Source organism: Pangasianodon hypophthalmus, chromosome 17 (assembly GCF_027358585.1).
Source record: "Pangasianodon hypophthalmus isolate fPanHyp1 chromosome 17, fPanHyp1.pri, whole genome shotgun sequence".
Taxonomy (NCBI): domain Eukaryota; kingdom Metazoa; phylum Chordata; class Actinopteri; order Siluriformes; family Pangasiidae; genus Pangasianodon; species Pangasianodon hypophthalmus.
Window position 1 is genome coordinate 22,456,766 of NC_069726.1, and position 18,153 is coordinate 22,474,918.

Below are 18,153 nucleotides of genomic sequence, written 5' to 3' on the forward strand. Positions count from 1 at the left end.
TTCAGTTTTGGTCTAATCAGACCAAAGAACCTTTTTTCACTCATTTGCTGAGTCCCCGATATGCCTTTTGGCAAACTTCATACAAGATTTCCTCTTGCTGGCTACTTCTCCATAAATTCACACGGTTATCCTGTGAACTTTCTCCCATCTGAGCTGTGAATCTCTCCAGTTCCTTCAGAATTACCCTCGGCCTCCTGACTGCTTCCCTGAAAGCACCTTCTCACAACAACTGTGACCACATACACATTTTATCTTCTATAAAAACCGGCTCATTTGGTGATATGCACAGATACTACAAGAAGACGATGTCCTTGCCATTATTATATTGAATTCTTAATTTGGAAAATGGATTCATTACAAAGAAAAGTGGATCATGTCCAAGAAATATTGTATAACTAATAAGGTTAAGGAGGTTTCATACAAAATATTTCAGTTAATTTACCTAGGTAAGACCTTTGTACACAGATTTCAAATTAATATTGATGATAAATGTGTTTTCAGTGAAATTAGCCATAACCAATTATGTTGGTTATATTCCAGGGTAAAAACCTTATAGTCTTATATTAAAAAGGAGATCAATATTGATATTTGCTTTGAGGAAATAGATTGATTTCAGTTCCATTGTTTAATTATACTGTTGTTATAATCATATAATGAAATGGGCTGGGAAGAATCCTATGTTTGAAAATGTTAAAATGAATATATAAATGATTATCTGCAGTGCAGACTATTTCAAAATGTACAAAATCGAAAACTGTGTATAGACTTTATCTTTATTTAATCTGTATAAGCTTTTTTTAAAATTTGTTTTTATTTTTATTTTGTAATGTGTACCCCTGACGGTGCTCTTATTTGCAAACATAATAAATACTCTGGCTTGTATTGTAGTTTTTGTTCTTAATTTAAAAAAATATTAATAATAATAATAAATAAAAACGATAGATATGCAGCGATATACAACATACATGTTGACGCACATGAATGGCGTCATGGCAGGGCATGTTCCCAAGCAAGATGCCGGCGCGTGTTGATGGCGTCACGGCCGGGCGGGGTTGCGCCATTTTGAATGTGGATAGTGGAGTGTGGGAGGAAAAGGCTGAAGGAGGAGTGTTGGACTGCTTCAGAGGGACTTCAGCTGGAGAGGTGGAGAGAAAATAAAGCGGCTAGAACACATCCTCGATTTATTATCAAGCAGGGATTTTATTTATTTATTTATTTTTTTTTGCAATAACACAAACCAAGGGAAAGTTATCAGGAACCGCCGCTGAGATTCCCTCTCCCTCTCTCTCTCTCCCTCTCTCTCGCCATGGCAGGTAACTTTGCTAAGCTAACTGCTAGCCTGCATGAACGTCATGATATCTTGTTAGTGCATCGACTCCTGTGTTATTGCAGTGTGCTTAAAATGTGACAGTGTTATTAACAGCTCTGTACTGCAGCCACTGTTTCATCTCATCACATGTGAATGATTCAGAAACGGAAACAGTGCTCGTGCCTGTAGCTTAGCATGCTAGCATCCAGCTTTTCCCTCCCGGCTCGCCAGTAACTCCGCCCAAACTTTTGTATTTAATATTCTAGATACCAGTTAAACCATTTTATTGCATTTATTATGCTTAGAAGCTTTGTACATTCATTAAGCAAAGAAAAACAAATTTACTTGGTTTGCTAGCGTGTTTTTTTTCCCTACCAGTTTTCCGATATGATCAGACACGCTGATCTGATTGGTTAATCCCATCCCGCCTCCTGTGCTATGATTGGCTTGTTGTTATAGAGGGACCGTTGGTGAATGGAACGTGTTAGCCAATCATGTTTCAGGAGGCGGGACGTTTCGGAATATAGGTGGGGATGAATAGCGCGGCTTTGCTAGCTCAACTTGCTGCCAGTAAAGCAGGCGCATTATTTATTTATTTATTAAATTCGTGTATTTTGGTGAGTTTATATTAAAAATGTTGCGATTTGGTTCAACTAGCCAGCTGGCATAGGCTTGTAGGTATTTAAACCAACAAGCTAATGAACTTTAATAGTCATTTGCAGAGTCATGTGCAGTGAAAATGGGGGAAAAGAATAATTTTTTGGCTGCAGAAATAATTTTCAGTCCAGAAACTGTTACAGATTAATATCTGAGGTTTGCATCTTTGTGTTTGTGCACAGAAGGATGTGGGATTTTTGCGCTTATGGTGATAACTCGGATATTTAGGCTGTACACAGCCTTTCTCATGGTCAAGGTCACTTATTTCCTGATTTCTAAAATTCCATCATTCATTCAGAGGATTCAGGACCAGAGCAACAAATGCACACAAAATTAACATCATCGTAATCATTCGGGAGAATGATTGGGATTGAAGGGACCTCAGATATAACTTTAACTCAAATAAATTACACATAAGTCCAGAGAATGTTTATTCGTTGTTATAATTAACTGATTTATACTTATGTATCCCATTCCGAAACTCATTCAAACTTAAGTTTTTAAAAATTAATTATCAGACATAGTTCGTAATGTTTGAGTCTTGTGTTTTGTTTAGTTAGACAATTATTTTTTACCTCCTTAATGTGGCTTCATTTTGTCTTAAAGGGTGCACAAACTTTTGCACACGACTATATAGAGTGTGGGAATGACTACGGACCTCACGTTTCATTTTGTTTATAATTTGTTCTGCAATAATTGTGATTATAAAATGTTTCTCTTGATGCATTTCGAATATATTTTTCAAAATTATTACTATTATTACTATTATTATTATTATTATTATTGCCTATAGAAGGCCTTTGGGATTCACTGTAATTGTACATTTAATTAAAAGTGTTACTTTAGAGAAATAATATGTAATCATTAAGGTTTGTAATGAAGTGTTTCTTCCTTGTGATTTTTTTAATTTTATTTAATTATTTTATTTAGGAAAGTGAAATTATTTTCCCGGTTTTTGTGTTCTGCTACATTTAAATAATCGGACAGTGGTTCTGTATCAGTATGAATCTGACAGTCTATATTTACGCTGTTCATTTTATTGTTTAAAATCTTTTTATTTATATATGCAGAACACATTCAGGAAGGAATAACAACGCAGCTGTGTTTATATCTGTGTGACTGATCAACAGGTTTTGATGAATGTGTATTTAAAAAAGATTTAGGTCTGTAAGCTTGTTACAAGAGCTCGCGCAGATAATATTCTATAATCATATTTATTTCTAAGCAATTTAGCTGCAGTCAATCAGCCAAGACTTATTAGTGCCTGCTTTAATTAGAAATAATGATGCAATAATAAGTCTGCGTGCTGAGATTGTGATCATCGGACATCAGATGGCTCAGTGACGTCATGTGTACATAAATAAGTTTATTAAATAGCAGAATAGAAACTAAAATAAAATGGCTGCAACAGGCTACGATGCGCTGTGATGAGCTAATCATCATGATTTACTATTTACACACACACACAGACACACACAATAATCTGTTTCAGGTCGATGCTTAATCGTCATAGGGAACCGGTTTATTGTGTAATTTGCTGTTCAGTGTGATGAGTAAGCCAACCTGTTTCTTCTCTCTAAATCATGTGAAAGGTTCATGTGCTTTTTTTTTTTTTTTTTTTTTTTGCTTTTGTTTCTGTAGTGAAGTTTTATTCAGTTGTGGCTGATTGGTTAAGGCTCCGGGTTACTGATCAGAAGGTCAGAGCTGCCACTGTTGGGCCCTTGAGCAAGGCCCTTAACCCTCTCTGCTCCAGGGGCGCTGGATCGTGGTTGACCCTGTGCTCTGACCCCAACTTCCTAACAAGCTGGGGTATTTGAAATAAAGAATTTCACTCTTCTGTAATGTAATGTTTATGTGAAAAATTAAGGCGTCTTCTTCATCTTCTTTATTCACTCGTTCACTGGTTTTCTAAAGACGTGTGAATCCACTCTGACGCCGTCCTCGTCTGCGTCACTTCCCTCCACGTGGCTTTTTATAGTGCAGCCGCACATCCTGCTTGTTCACTGCCTCTTTTGTCCATGGCTTTACATTTTCCTAGAGCAGTTTGAGGAGCTGTAAGTACGTAGCTCAGCCAGGGCGAGCTTTTTCGTCAGAAGTTTGTTCACTGTGCTGTGCCAATGTGATTGGCTGTTTGGATAATTATATGAAGTGGACGGTGAGTGTATACCGGCATATCTGTGTTAAACAGAGGAGTCAGGATGTTAGAATGAAACACTCCACCTGTCCAGGGGGTTTGATATGTTCTCCGTGATTCGATTGGTCCGTTTGTGATTATGGGCGGAGTCTAACCCGTGTGTTTTGTGGCTGCAGGTGCCGGAGGCGGGGGCAACGACGTGCAGTGGTGCTTCTCGCAGGTCAAAGGAGCAATCGATGATGACGTAGCTGAAGGTAAGTGCAAATCCATGACATACTCAGATGTGAAGTAGAAGAAATTTAGCATAAATTTCAGCACAAGGGACACAATCTTTGAGTAAAATTGTGTGTCAATGTTTGCGTAAGTTAAAACGAGCTGCAGCATTCACAAAAGTTTCAGAAATGCTGATTTTCTTCATATACACGTGTGTGTATGTCGATCACCTGTAAAGTGCAAAGCACATTCCTGACACAGCTCATTTGCAAATAGTCACGCCCCCAAAACTCCATAAAAGGTAAATGCACAGACCGCAGGGAGCACGAAATGAATGATCAGGGTAAAGGCTGAAAAGCAGAAGTGGAAGATATATTGACTCATTTCTATGCCAATAAGAATATTTATTAATATATAATATTATTAATAATAAATGAGTGCTAATTCTTCCATCAGCTGAGGAGTTTGTTTCCGGCATTTTCATACTGCGACATTTCTTTTGCCACAATATAATGATTAGTTTTATTTGTCTTAATTTATGGGTTTGTGTTGGCTCGCTTTTTTTATATTCTTTAATTAATGGCAATAAAATAAACTGATTGGTTTTTGCTAAATGTCCTGATCTAGTGAACTAGCATGAGGATGTGCTTTTGATCGAGACTCCAAAGCTCTTCTATAAGTCGCTCTGGATAAGGACATCTGCTAAATGCTGTGTTTAAAAAAAAAAAAAAGACAAGCAATTTAAACTCTACAGTAAATTCCAGATATAAAAGTGCACTAATTCATGCAGATTGTATGATCTGTTGAGGTTTACGTTAGTTAGTCTTCTCGTATGTAAATTTACACACACTTAGGAGCACGAGTAGGATACAAACTTTTTTTTTCAGGATTTTCCTGAATACCAAATTTTTTGTGTAAACGCTCATACGAACGATTTACAAATAAATAATTTCTACAGATCCTAATGAGCCTAATATTTGCTACACAGCATTTCTCCTCCAGCGGTTGCTCTGCGTGAGTAAGGAAGTGTGTGGATTCTGTGCAGTTTACAGAGAGCTGGAATCTGATTGTGAAAGACGGACGACGTGAATCCTGCCTCGTCATGTTCCCACACAACAGCTAACTCTGAAACCACAACGGCTTCACTTTTTTTTTTTTTTTTTTTTTTTAAATATGTGTCTTGAAGGATACGGCTAGAGCGAGATGAGCAAGTGTCTTTTTCAGCCCTGTGTGGAATGCGTTCTGAGAGGTTGTTAAATAAACTATGACACACCAAAGATGTTATTTCATGCATATAGAGATAATTACAGGGGGCACAAACTTTCGAGTCATCACCTCTATTCCTGGCTGCATGGAAATTATTGTCCTCTTGCACCAGAAGGATTTTTTTTTGTACTTCCCCATCCTCTGATCAGCGTGCAGGAGTCGCAAATGATTGGTCACGGGTTAGAATGAGGCGCTGATGAAACCAAAGCCCCGCCCACTTCACTCAGAAATACAGCATAGACGGATTCGGATTTCCTTTTCACGTTGTCATATTCAAATCGAATTCCTTAATCCAGTTCATTTGATGCGTCTTGTATCTGGTAAAACTTTAAACAAATTCATTTGCATCTTATACAAGTTGTTTTGCATATTCATGTTATATGCAGATGAGCTCATTACACTACAGGGTTATTTGTTCTCAGCATTTTTAATTTCCTCAAAGGTGCTAACTATTGCGTTTGTAGCAGGATGGTGCGATATGACGTCAAATATCATATCGCGATAGTCTGATATTTCTACGATACTTGACATATATATGTTAATAGCTATATGTTTGTGTGGTTAAGAAAATCGATGATTCTTTTATTTAATATCGCCAAAAATAAGTTATTAACATTGAGAAGGAGGACCAAATAAACATTTTCTTAAATTCTGAAAATTCAGCTGCTTCCCATCAGAGTCTGTTACTTTTATTAAAAATGCTTTAAATGGATATTGTAAAACTCAGAGAAACAAAGTGTATTGTGGTATTACGTATCATGATATTGATATTATATTGTCGTCATATATCGCCCAGCTCTTATTTACAGAACGTGTTAAGGCCGAAATCTCAGAAGCACCAGTCTGCTTTTCGGGTGCTTTGACATTTGGACCGAATTCTCATGTCCGCATCCAGTACGTGTTCTGGACTCGTTTGTGGGCGGGGCTTATAAATTCAGGTTTGCTTTCGCATAGAAGAAATTCTTCTGAACTGTGGATTGATTACACAATTCCATATGTTGCTTTAGTGCATGCAGGTTTACAAAATGGCTGACACTATGTTCGTCCAGTTATTTTATTTTTTTTCCTTAGTCCTTTGGTACGAACACTGAAGTGGTGAAGAACAGCGCTTTTTGGATGCACGGCTTGTCAAGCGAAGCGCCGTTCTCGTATATGAAGATGTTTAGCTGTGCAGGCCATGTGTTTTTTTTTTTTTCACAGTGTTGTCGGTACAAGCACTTACACCACAAAGGTGCGCTAATTACAGCGCTCCAGTCATATGCACGTCGGTTTTATAGACCAGTAAGCATCCTGTCTTCTCCGCTGATCAAACTAGATCACCAAACTAGAACCAGGAAGTAACTTGATGAAGTTTACAAGAGCTTCAATACACAGTGCAGACTGCACCACGGTTCAGGAGAAGCCAGCCCTAGACCAGCGTTTCTGCAAGAGGATGCAGGGGTCGGATCTCTGGAGCGCTCCCGGCCTCGAAAGCATTTTTTACACTTCAGCAAACACACCGAATCTGAATCCGGAGGGAAAAAATACAAGTGTGAAAAAGAACTTGGGTTCTGATCATGATCAAATGGGAACTGGGAAATTTCTGACTTCCCTGTAGGAAAGATCTGATTATTGATTATTATTATTATTATTATTATTATTATTTGAGAGCTCTAACTTCTCTGAGTCTGTGGAGAGTCTGCGATTCAGTAAAGTCACTTCAGCATGGCGCACTCACAGTGAAAAGTAAGAACAAGAAATAACACTGTCCGGTTTTTAAAGCCATCTTTGGAGTTTCTGTTTATATTTATAATCGCTAAATAATGTGCCTTACTTTGATAATTGAAATGTTCATTTAGTTTTTTTAAATCAAACTGCTTTCGTGTAGTTTATCACATCCACTTTAAAAATATGTGAAGCACTAAGCAAGCTACTCTTTAACTCCAGTTTTGTCCGCGAGTCTTCATTTTCTTTCCGACATTCAGGCGGCTGAGTTTGCGTGAACGTTGTAACGTCATTCCCAGTTGTCATAAACGCAGCATTAGACTCCACGCAATCAGCTGTTTGTCACGTCCTCCATCTTGCATAACTCTCACTAACAGCATAAACACCACTCCACATGCTCGAGCTTGTCGCAGGGATCCGTGGCCTTCATACGTACGCTCTCAAAATCTCCCAGGATTCTTCAGTGACTGTACAGCGTGTCCGAAAAGTCAGGAACCAGCGAGAGTAAAACTGCATAGACTTAGTTTTTCATTTATTATTTACAGCATCTGTTTTATCATCCTTTTTTTTTTTATAACATTTTATAATAATGATAGTTATTAGTTTTTTTTTTTTAATTAATCTAATTTCCATTTAAATTCTAACACTTATTTTTCCTCCAACTGTTTCTGATTTTATTTATTTATTTATTTATATATTTATTTATTAAGCCTCATCATCCTTCCAGAAGCTTGCACACATTTTCATGTTTCTTCATTCTGTGAACCAAACCCCACCCCCGTCCCCACACCACTGTGGTTGGTTCCGCGGCTATTATTCCTGCTTTGAAAAGGTGGATGTCCTTTTGTACTATATGAACTAACTCTCACACACACACACACACACACACACACACACACACACACTGTCTTACAGAGAGGCCTCAGGGAGGCCGAGCGCACACACAAAAGCTTCCTGCTTCACTCTCTCTCCCGTATTGTTGTTGTGCATCAGTGAACAGCCGAGGGTTAAAGCGTGAGTCAGTCTCCAGCGAGCGAGACTCAGAGACTCAGACGCACACACACACCTATTTTAGAGCAGCGTGGGAGTGTGTTCGCCGTGTGCTGATATTCATCTCTCATTTCACGATAACTGCTGGTTTACCGCCGCTGTGTCGTTCGTCATGTTTGTCATCATGCGGCGTTTTAACCACAGCAGCATCTTTTCAAAGATTTGTGAAAAATAATCAACCTAAGCTGCTTTTTATACAGTTCATGATAACATAATGTGCATAAATATCCTGCTGTAGTGTGTAATATTGTGTTACTGAGTGTGTGTTTATGCACACTTTGACCTCTGTCGATCCTGACAGCGAGGTCACGTCTTCCTGGCACTGTGTTGGTTTGACTGATTGAGTGTGTGTGTGTGTGTGTGTGTGTGTGTGTGTGTGTGTGTGTGTGTGTGTGTCCGTCCGACAGCTGATATCATCTCCACCGTGGAATTCAACCACTCAGGGGAGCTGTTAGCCACTGGAGACAAAGGCGGACGCGTCGTCATCTTCCAGCAAGACACTGAGGTATCAGCACACATTTCCCATCATGCATCACTCCACACTGCATATTAGCCATGTCCATTTCAGCAGCCCTGCCAACCTTCACACATTCTCCATATTCGCACTCTGCATTTTAACATCGGAGTACACTGGTATGAGTTTTCTCTCAGAAACACACCCAAAACTCACTCAGGTGATTTGAACTCACTCATCTCGAATCGTATGGCGTCTTCGCTTTCTGCCCAGCTGAGCAGAGAATTCGTTAATATTCTGAGTCATTAATATTAAAAAGAATTTACTGATTATGTTTGATTTTGCTAACATTAAACAAGTATATAGTTTACTGCATTTATTTATTTGGGATGCACTAGAGTTTCTGGTCAGAAAGATTAAATAGGTTTATATCATTTATATATATTTATATCATTTGATGCTGCATTCGACTTACTTCAGATTTCCTCCATGATGGTTAGCTGAAAAAAGAAAAAAATCAAACTGTATCGTCAGTGTATAGTATAAACACTTGTATATATGGCATAACTCATTTAAAGGTAAGAAGTTCCAATTTGTTTACTGTTCGTGCTGGGAGCGGCCATTTTGATTTGCTGAACTCAGAGTTGAGGAGACTGTCCCAAATTCCCGAGTAGGAGTTAAGGGGACGTTGTCTTTGGTTTTTCCTGGTCGGAGGTGGGGAATTATTAGTTACGTCGTCTAGACAAATGCAGCACGAGTGTCCAGTCAGCACAGACACGTTCAGACAGTGTGAGCAGCAGATCGACAGTGAACAGTGTCGACTGTGTGGAAATATTTCCAGCCAAAGTCATTTGGATAATGATTATATCCTTGGTCACACTCGATTTGCGACCGTACCCACCCCAGCCATATATTCAAACTATGAATATCAGTACATCCAATATCTGTCTTATGCTAATTCGCTCACGTCTCACTAACTATTCAAAGCCGTTATTGAATAACGAGAGTTTTTCGTGTCTTAGTTTTGTAGCTTGTTGGTATTTTACGAAACAAAAAAACAAACCTAACATAGAAATGGTACTAATGCTAGTCTACTTTGTTAACAAGCATTAACCAGCTAGTTAATGCAAATGAACATGACGTTAGTGAACTAGCTAGGTCTACCTAGCTACGTTTTTCAGTTGTTTATTTTGGAGATCGAAGCTGTTTTGTGATGATTGTTGATGTTGCTAGTTGCTAGATAGGGCAGTTGTACTTTAATCAGTCTCTGCCTGTTGTTATAAGTGATGCAGTAGGAGAATGAACATTAATATGCAACGCATGTTAAGACCGGCAGATGGAAAAGCGACGTGTCTGTGGTGAAGAAGCGCTTAGATAGTAACGAAAACAGTAATGCACTTTCATCTGAGGGAGTCTCAGATTTCACTGTGGCAACTGCCACAAAATGGAGGAAGAAACAGCGCAAATGACAAAACATGGTGGATAAAAATAATTATTTATAAGCAACATTTTGTCTAGTATCTAACGAAACCTGTCTCTGTCCTTGTGTCCTTTTTTTTAATTATTATTTTTTTAAAAATTCTCCAGAACAAGGCGCAATGCCGCAGCGATTACAACGTTTACAGCACGTTCCAGAGCCACGAGCCCGAGTTCGACTACCTGAAGAGTCTGGAGATCGAGGAGAAGATCAACAAGATTCGCTGGCTGCCACAGAAAAACGCCGCACAGTTTCTGTTGTCCACAAACGGTGAGTGTGTCAGAGGCGGGGCGGAGAAATTCCACGAAACCTCCCACAGTTACAGTTAGAAAATTAGAAGCTCACGTTTCCCGCATTATGGAAAATATCCGCAGGAGAGGATGTGTCTGAGATCACTTCATCAAAATGGATAGATTCTGTCTCACCCAAGCCAATAAAAACACCATCTCTGTGTGTGATCTTGTGTGTAAAAGTCTAACGATACTGAAATGCGATACCGATATCGAGTATTGAGCGACTGCTTTCTTTGACGTTAATAATTGCAGATGATGTTTTAAAAAGAGTGTCCAAATAAGCTGCTTAGCACTGTATAAAATAAAACCTGAGCAATATAATTTCCTGCTGTTTGTATAATATTAATCACATTTGTTTAGATAATTCTGAGGTTAAAAAAAACAAAACCAGTGACTGTATTGAATGCTAAGGATGCTTTTACATATGCAGAGTTGAGTCTGTTTGAGCAGAACCCTGGGCTGTGGTTCTTTAGTCAAGTGAGAACATGGCAATCGCGCTCGGGTCCGAGGGGGTCTGTGCGACGTGGTCTCGATCAACTTCCAGCTGAACTCTATCGAGAAAATGATTCGACTCTGAATCGACTCACTTATAGAAAACCCAGTAGGCAAATGAATCAATTTCGGTGCGATTCTGAATCAGCAAATAGGTGTGGAAGCTGTGTGTGTGTGTGTGTGTGTGTGTGTGTGTGTGTGTGTGTGCGTGCGCACTTTCACCAACGTATACCACAAAATAGATGCATGCTGTTACCTCACCGTGAACTAGGGGCGGGGTTTATTTGACTGACAAGTCGGCAGAACATATTCTTGAGCTTATTATTGATATATATAAAACAGAAAATTAAAATATCTGAACGTGGAGCTCATCAGTTTTTGGATGAAGGTCCATTTTATAGTCCAGTTTTTTTTTTTTTTTTTGTCAAACAGTTTAAGGCTCATGGATCCAGATGTTCATTCCTGCTTTATTTTTTTTATTTTTTAATCAACAGACAAAACTATAAAGTTGTGGAAGATAAGTGAACGTGATAAGAGACCAGAGGGCTACAATCTAAAAGAGGAGGATGGACGCTGCAGAGATTCGACCACCATCACTACTCTACGGGTACGTATACACACACACACACACACACACACACACACACACACACACACTTCAGACGTGCTCCTATCCCCCCGGAGTCTCACCCGTTTTCTCTGTGCGCCTGTCAGGTGCCCGTGTTCAGGCCCATGGACCTGATGGTGGAGGCGAGCCCTCGGCGTGTGTTCGCCAACGCTCACACTTACCACATCAACTCCATCTCGGTGAACAGCGACAACGAGACGTACCTGTCCGCCGACGACCTGCGCATTAACCTGTGGCACCTGGAGATCACCGACCGCAGCTTCAGTATCCTGCACAGGGCAGAGGGCAGGCTCGGCCAGAGGGTGTGGGTGGGTGGGTGTGTGTGTGTGTGTGTAAAGTCTGAGCACGAACACACAACGACGTTTCCAGATCAGCTGTGTGAGACACACACACATATCTCTATCTCATGCACAAGAATGAATGACAAATGAATGCTGCTCATCAAAGCACAAGCACTACACATTAAAAAAAATATATATTGCTAAATATTAAAAAAAAAAGAAAGATGTAATGTTAAAGAAAAATTCAAAAAAGACTATACAAATTTACAGATTATAAAGACACTTAATTGATTTTATGTAATTTTAAACCTCTATCATAACTTTTACATAGAAACATAAAAATCTGAAGCTAATACATATAATTAAAATGTATTGAGGCACATAAATTTTTACTGAGAAAGAGTCTATGAATATATATGAAATAGATGTAAATAAAACACAAGCAAATGGCTTGTGTAATGGCTTACACAGTGAATAATAATGACTTTCATGATAGTCTCTTATTTTTCTCAATAGTCATTATTTATTATATTAACTTTAATTAAAAGTAATTATTATATTAACTTTAATTAAAAGTCAATTATTCAGGGGTAAAAAGAAAAAAGACAGTGATGTTCTTGAAATAAATGTAGTGAATATGATCTGAACACGCACATGCTCACACACAAATGATTTCATTATTGGGTAAATACGTGATGGTTTTAATTCTTAAAATTACATTTAAAATAGATTTAGTAGCACAAAAATTAAAAATGGGGCCAAAATCCTCTCTCTATAATCTTATTAAAATTACTTATTATTTATTAGTACGATTTTGTTTGCTATTATAGATTTAATTCGATTAATCTTTTAGCTTAGATTTGAGTAAACAGAGACATGTGTGTGTAATCTGTCTCTTGGAGCTGCACATGCTCCTTAACTCGCCTCTCAGACATCGTGGACATCAAGCCGGCCAACATGGAGGAGCTGACGGAGGTGATCACGGCGGCCGAGTTCCACCCGCACCAGTGTAACACCTTCGTCTACAGCAGCAGCAAAGGCACCATCCGCATGTGTGACATGCGCGCCTCCGCCCTCTGCGACAAACACTCCAAACGTGAGTCTCACCACCACGCTGAAGACGGGATTCGTCCCTCTGCAGAATCTTATATCTATTACCGAGGAACATATGATGGATTTTTTAACGTAACCTTATTGCTTAAATGTTTTCATTAAAACCGATTGTGTCTTGTGTCTCGTGTGTGTGTCTCGTGTGTGTGTCTCGTGTGTGTGTCTCGTGTGTGTGTGTGTGTGTGGGGTGTCAGTTTTCGAGGAGCCAGAAGACCCCAGCAACCGCTCTTTCTTCTCAGAAATCATCTCTTCCATCTCGGACGTGAAGTTCAGCCACAGCGGCCGCTACATGATGACCCGAGATTATCTGTCCATCAAGATCTGGGACCTGAACATGGAGAATCGGCCAGTGGAGACGTATCAGGTGGGGCTACAGGAACCGGGAGAAAGCGATGTAGGGTGTTTAGGGGAGACTGACAGATTGTGGTTGTGGTTTAACATAAAAAAAAGATATTAAGATAATTGTGTACGCAGTGTAAATCCAAAAAAAAAAACCCAGTACTAATAATCCAAAAGTATTGATTTGCTCACGTACTCCCATTTTCTCCTAATTTGGTCTTGGCTAATTCCCACCAGTCAGCTCTCCCATATCACATGACAGCTACAGTTAAAAGCGCTATCCGCCCTCTTCTGCATACATTAGCTCACAAGGGCCCATGATTGGCTAGTGTCACTGTGACTGACAGGGCACAGGGGAGAGTATGCCAAGAGCACAGCCAATTTTACATTTAATAGGACACAACAAGACCAATAAGATGAATTTTTTGTAACGTATACGTCAACAGGTTGTGCGTTTAACTAGTTTGGTAACTTCACTATCCTAGTTAAGTGACCTTTTCAACTAGAGTCGCATTATTTTTTAATAAAATGTTTTATCCTCTTTGAAGAAGTGCTGTTTCTAGTGTCTTGTTACACTAATGTTAATGCTAGCTAGCCGGAACGACTAATATCACAGAAATGAATCTTCTGTTATTGTGTGTGCAGTGAAATAAACATGGTTACTAGGATAATGTTATTAAACCCGTGACGGAGCTATGAAGAAGTTGCTGTATTCTTACAGACTCTGTCATAGCCAGGTTATAATTTCGCCAAAGCACATCAGAGAAAGAGAAAGGCTTTAATAAGCTGTAATGACACAACATGAACTTAATGTGAAAGCAGTTAATTAAGAATGAAACTTGGGAAATGATTCATCCGCATTTTGAAAAACGAACCAATTAAATGAACATATTTAAACATTGTTTTGAGGAGGGGAAAAATCTCACACCTTTTCCCCCATTGGATAAAAAAATATTTTTAGTTGACAAAAACTGTTCTATATCCTCATAGTCTAAATCAAGACAACAATAACCAAATGACTAAAATATGTCTATAGCTATTTTTGTCTAAAAACAAAGACTAAAATGAACTAAATCCAAATTATATGTTAAAATGAACACAGAGTTAACTGTAATGTTTATCGTATTGTAATATTATTAAAGCATGAATAGGGTGTTTATGCAGTGACAGCACATGAACCACTAGAGGGCGATGTTTGGATGCATTGTACACTGCACTGGATCAGAGCACACAGATATTAGTATGTAAACACATCAAAGTATGTGTGAAGTATTAATTCAAAATTAAAAAATAAAATGAAAAAGCCACTGTGATGTGCCTGATGATATATGATCCATGACAGTGTATGAAGGATGCATTAAAAGCTGTTTTGATGCAAAGCCTTGGACCTGCTAGCTGACTCTGACCTCCCAACCTCTCAACGTTTCTTCTCTCCGCAGGTTCATGAATACCTCAGGAGTAAGCTGTGCTCGCTCTACGAAAACGACTGCATCTTCGACAAGTTCGAGTGCTGCTGGAGCGGGAACGACAGGTGAGGAGGAGATCGGAAAGGGTCTGTTACGTCAGCTCTGTCAGCTCTGACACTAGTGCAGCTGCAAATCACAGGTTTATATTAATGCGCTCGTTCTAATACGTTATCGTTTCCATAGTAACAGCTCATTCACAGAGATTTGTGCACAAACGGATTAAAAATGTGCAATCGTTGATACGGTTCTGTAAGGAAACATTTAATTAATGTTTATGGAAGGAGTCTCCAGTTTCGATGCTTTGTAACAGTCAGAGGTGAAGCTGTAACTTTAAGTTTTCAGACGTTTTCAGGACAGAGGAGTTTACACGTTTTTTTTTGGTAACATGACAAGCTTTGTACTTTTTGTCTTATTAAATTCAAGAGAGAAAAACAGGCTAGGGAGGGAGCGATTGCTATAACATTGAATGTTAGTATTAAAAAAAAGGTAGAAAGTATGACGTGTCATTCTTTAATAAATAAAAATTGTACTTTGTGAATTGCTGTAGCATAAGGGAAAAAAAAACACTCTGCAACATGCTTTTATAGAAAAATGATCATCATTGTGGTGGTAACAGTGACTCCGCTTCATCACACCACCCTGTCGCTGATTATTTTCCTAGAACAGCACAACCCGGAGTGTCTTATACATTACATAATGCAGGCTGTGTTAGCTGTACACGTCTTTGCCTTGTAGCTGCAGTGCACTTTGGGTTTAGGGGAAATGGTGGAAGTTTGCTTGCTGGTGAGGTTGTAGCTCCTTTTTTGGTCAGGCAGTGCTGATGACAGCCTGAGGGTGGGGTCCTCTTATCAAGACGAGCCCCTCTTATCACTGGCTGCAGGTTTAGAGGAGTCAGTGGATCACTGGGTTAGAATGTCACTGAGGAATTAAATTACGACAGCATGTGCAGTTAAAGGAAACTAATCAGTGACACGGTGGTGTGATGTGGCCTCGAGCGACACGGAGCAGGGAGCAGCACTTCAAACCTCTTATTCAAACACTTCACGCTTGTTGTTGGAATGCGTGTTTTATGTTTTTCCCTTAAACACACACACACACACAGAGCTGGTTCTCACTAAATGCGTAGATACAGCTGGTAATGTTTACACACAACAAACACAAACAGCTGGCAGCATTAACACACACACATACACAAACAGCGTTTACACACAACTAGTGATGACCACACACACAGCTGGAAATGTTACACAAGCACACACACAGCTGGCACATTTTACACACAACTAGTGATGACTACACACAGCTGGAAATGTTTTACACACACACACACACACACACAGCTGGCACAATTTACACACAACTAGTGATGACTATACACACAGCTGGAAATGTTTTACACACACACACACAGCTGGCACAATTTACACACAACTAGTGATGACTACACACACAGCTGGAAATGTTACATACACAACTAGTGATCTAGTGTTGAGAACGCACCTGGTGAGAGAAAGAGGAAGTTTGAAACATCTGCGTACACACACACACACACACACAGGCAGGCAGAGAGAGAGAGAGAGAACCTGTACTCATACAGAGATAGAGACTAAACACTCAGGTGTTCCAAACACCTCTGCACACACACACACAGGCACATAAACAAAAAGAGAGAGAAATGTTCACATACACACAGAGCACTCGACTCGCCTACACACACACACACACACACACCTCGAAATACCTGCAAATACAAACGGAGAGTTTAAAACGCCAGCATGGCCATGTGTACACACACACACACACACACACACACACACACACAGCTCAAACTGGCACTCCAGATATACAGAGAACTCAGAACGCCTCCACACACACACACACACACTTTTGTATGCAGCATTAATTCTCACTACTTTTGTACACTATGTTCATGTTGTTGCTTAGTGACAAGCTAGTAGCATTTTTATATTAAATTTTTTTTTTTTTTTTTTTTCCTCAATTTTATTTATTTCTGTCTCTGTGTCTCCGCTCAGCGTGGTGATGACGGGCTCATACAACAACTTCTTCCGCATGCTGGAGCGCACGCAGCGGCGAGACGTCACCCTGGAGGCGTGCCGTGAGAGCTGCAAGCCCCGGCAGGTGCTGAAGCCGCGGCGCGTGTGTGCCGGCGGGAAGAGGAAGAAGGACGAGATCAGCGTGGACAGCCTGGACTTCAACAAGAAGATCCTGCACACGGCCTGGCACCCGCACGCCAACATCATCGCCGTAGCCACCACCAACAACCTCTACATCTTCCAGGAGAAGGGCAACTAGGAGCGACCAACCTCGCACACCCCCCACACCTCCGTCTGTGTGCGTGCGTGTGTGAGGAGAAAAAGTTAAAGAGGAACTAGAGAAAATAGTTTTTGTGACAACCATCACCACTACTGTCATCATCTTTATCATCACGATCAGGACGGGGCGGGGCGGGGCAAACTGGCACCATCATGTTGTACCGAGTCAGCCGTGACACACGCCGTCCACTCTGTGTACCCACAATCCTCTCCTCTTACCCATCAGGCCTGGCTACAGGGCCACGTTGGCCACAGGTTCTGAAATGTCAGTCATTTTGTTTTTGTCCTTTTTTTTGTACTTGTCGAAACCTTCGAACTAGGAATGTGCTGATGATCAGTTACGCAATACATTGCAATATTTGCATATATTATTAACATGTACCTTTCAAACATAAATGAGAAATTCCATAACTCTGTGCACCGGATGAGGATTCCAGCTGCCTCCGCAATACGATACTGTATTGTAATATAAATATTTAATATCAGCACATGCCTAATTTGAATGAATGAGTCCCTGTATTCTTTACACCTCAGCTCTTTTTGTGCCATTAAAGTTTTTTTTTTAAAATCTTCTCAGTGAATTTGCCAAGTTGTTTAGGTTGTTTTAATTCTGTTTAAAGAATTTTGTCTTTCTTTTGCTCAATAAATTCTCCTCAATACTGTACTCAATCCACATGGTTCCATTCAGCCGTTCATTCCCGAAATTCCCACAATACATTTAACATACGTTCATTCATACATACTCGTGCATATTCCCACACAAACACACACATAAAGAACAAAGAAGGCCGGTCTCAGTGCAGACGAGCCCGTGGCAGTATTGTAGTCGTGTGATTTGTTTGCCACTGTCTGTCCTCGACATGCTCCAACAGACTGATGAACTCTTGTTGTATTTTTCTGTTCCCATCTGTCTGTCTCTCGTTGCAAGCTGAGAAAGATTATAGAGA

The 18,153-nt window shown here is 39.7% G+C and overlaps 1 protein-coding gene across 1 annotated transcript; it reads left to right on the forward strand.

Annotated features, from left to right (window-relative positions):
* The first annotated feature begins 1,004 nt into the window (after window positions 1-1,004).
* Window positions 1,005-17,875, forward strand: ppp2r2ab (protein phosphatase 2, regulatory subunit B, alpha b). Its single transcript, XM_034312836.2, has 10 exons — window positions 1,005-1,313; window positions 4,277-4,354; window positions 8,741-8,838; window positions 10,375-10,534; window positions 11,544-11,656; window positions 11,764-11,941; window positions 12,890-13,054; window positions 13,263-13,432; window positions 14,847-14,938; window positions 16,907-17,875. The coding sequence occupies exons 1-10, from the start codon at window positions 1,307-1,309 to the stop codon at window positions 17,184-17,186; spliced, it is 1,341 nt and encodes a 446-aa protein (XP_034168727.1). The 5' UTR covers window positions 1,005-1,306; the 3' UTR covers window positions 17,187-17,875.
* The last annotated feature ends 278 nt before the right edge of the window (window positions 17,876-18,153 follow it).

Excerpts from the sequence above, each read along its gene's own strand:
- ppp2r2ab (XM_034312836.2), top strand. Across the intron at positions 8,839-10,374 it reads TCTTCCAGCAAGACACTGAG|AACAAGGCGCAATGCCGCAG; the intron begins GTATCAGCACAC and ends AAAATTCTCCAG. Across the intron at positions 13,433-14,846 it reads GGCCAGTGGAGACGTATCAG|GTTCATGAATACCTCAGGAG; the intron begins GTGGGGCTACAG and ends TTCTCTCCGCAG.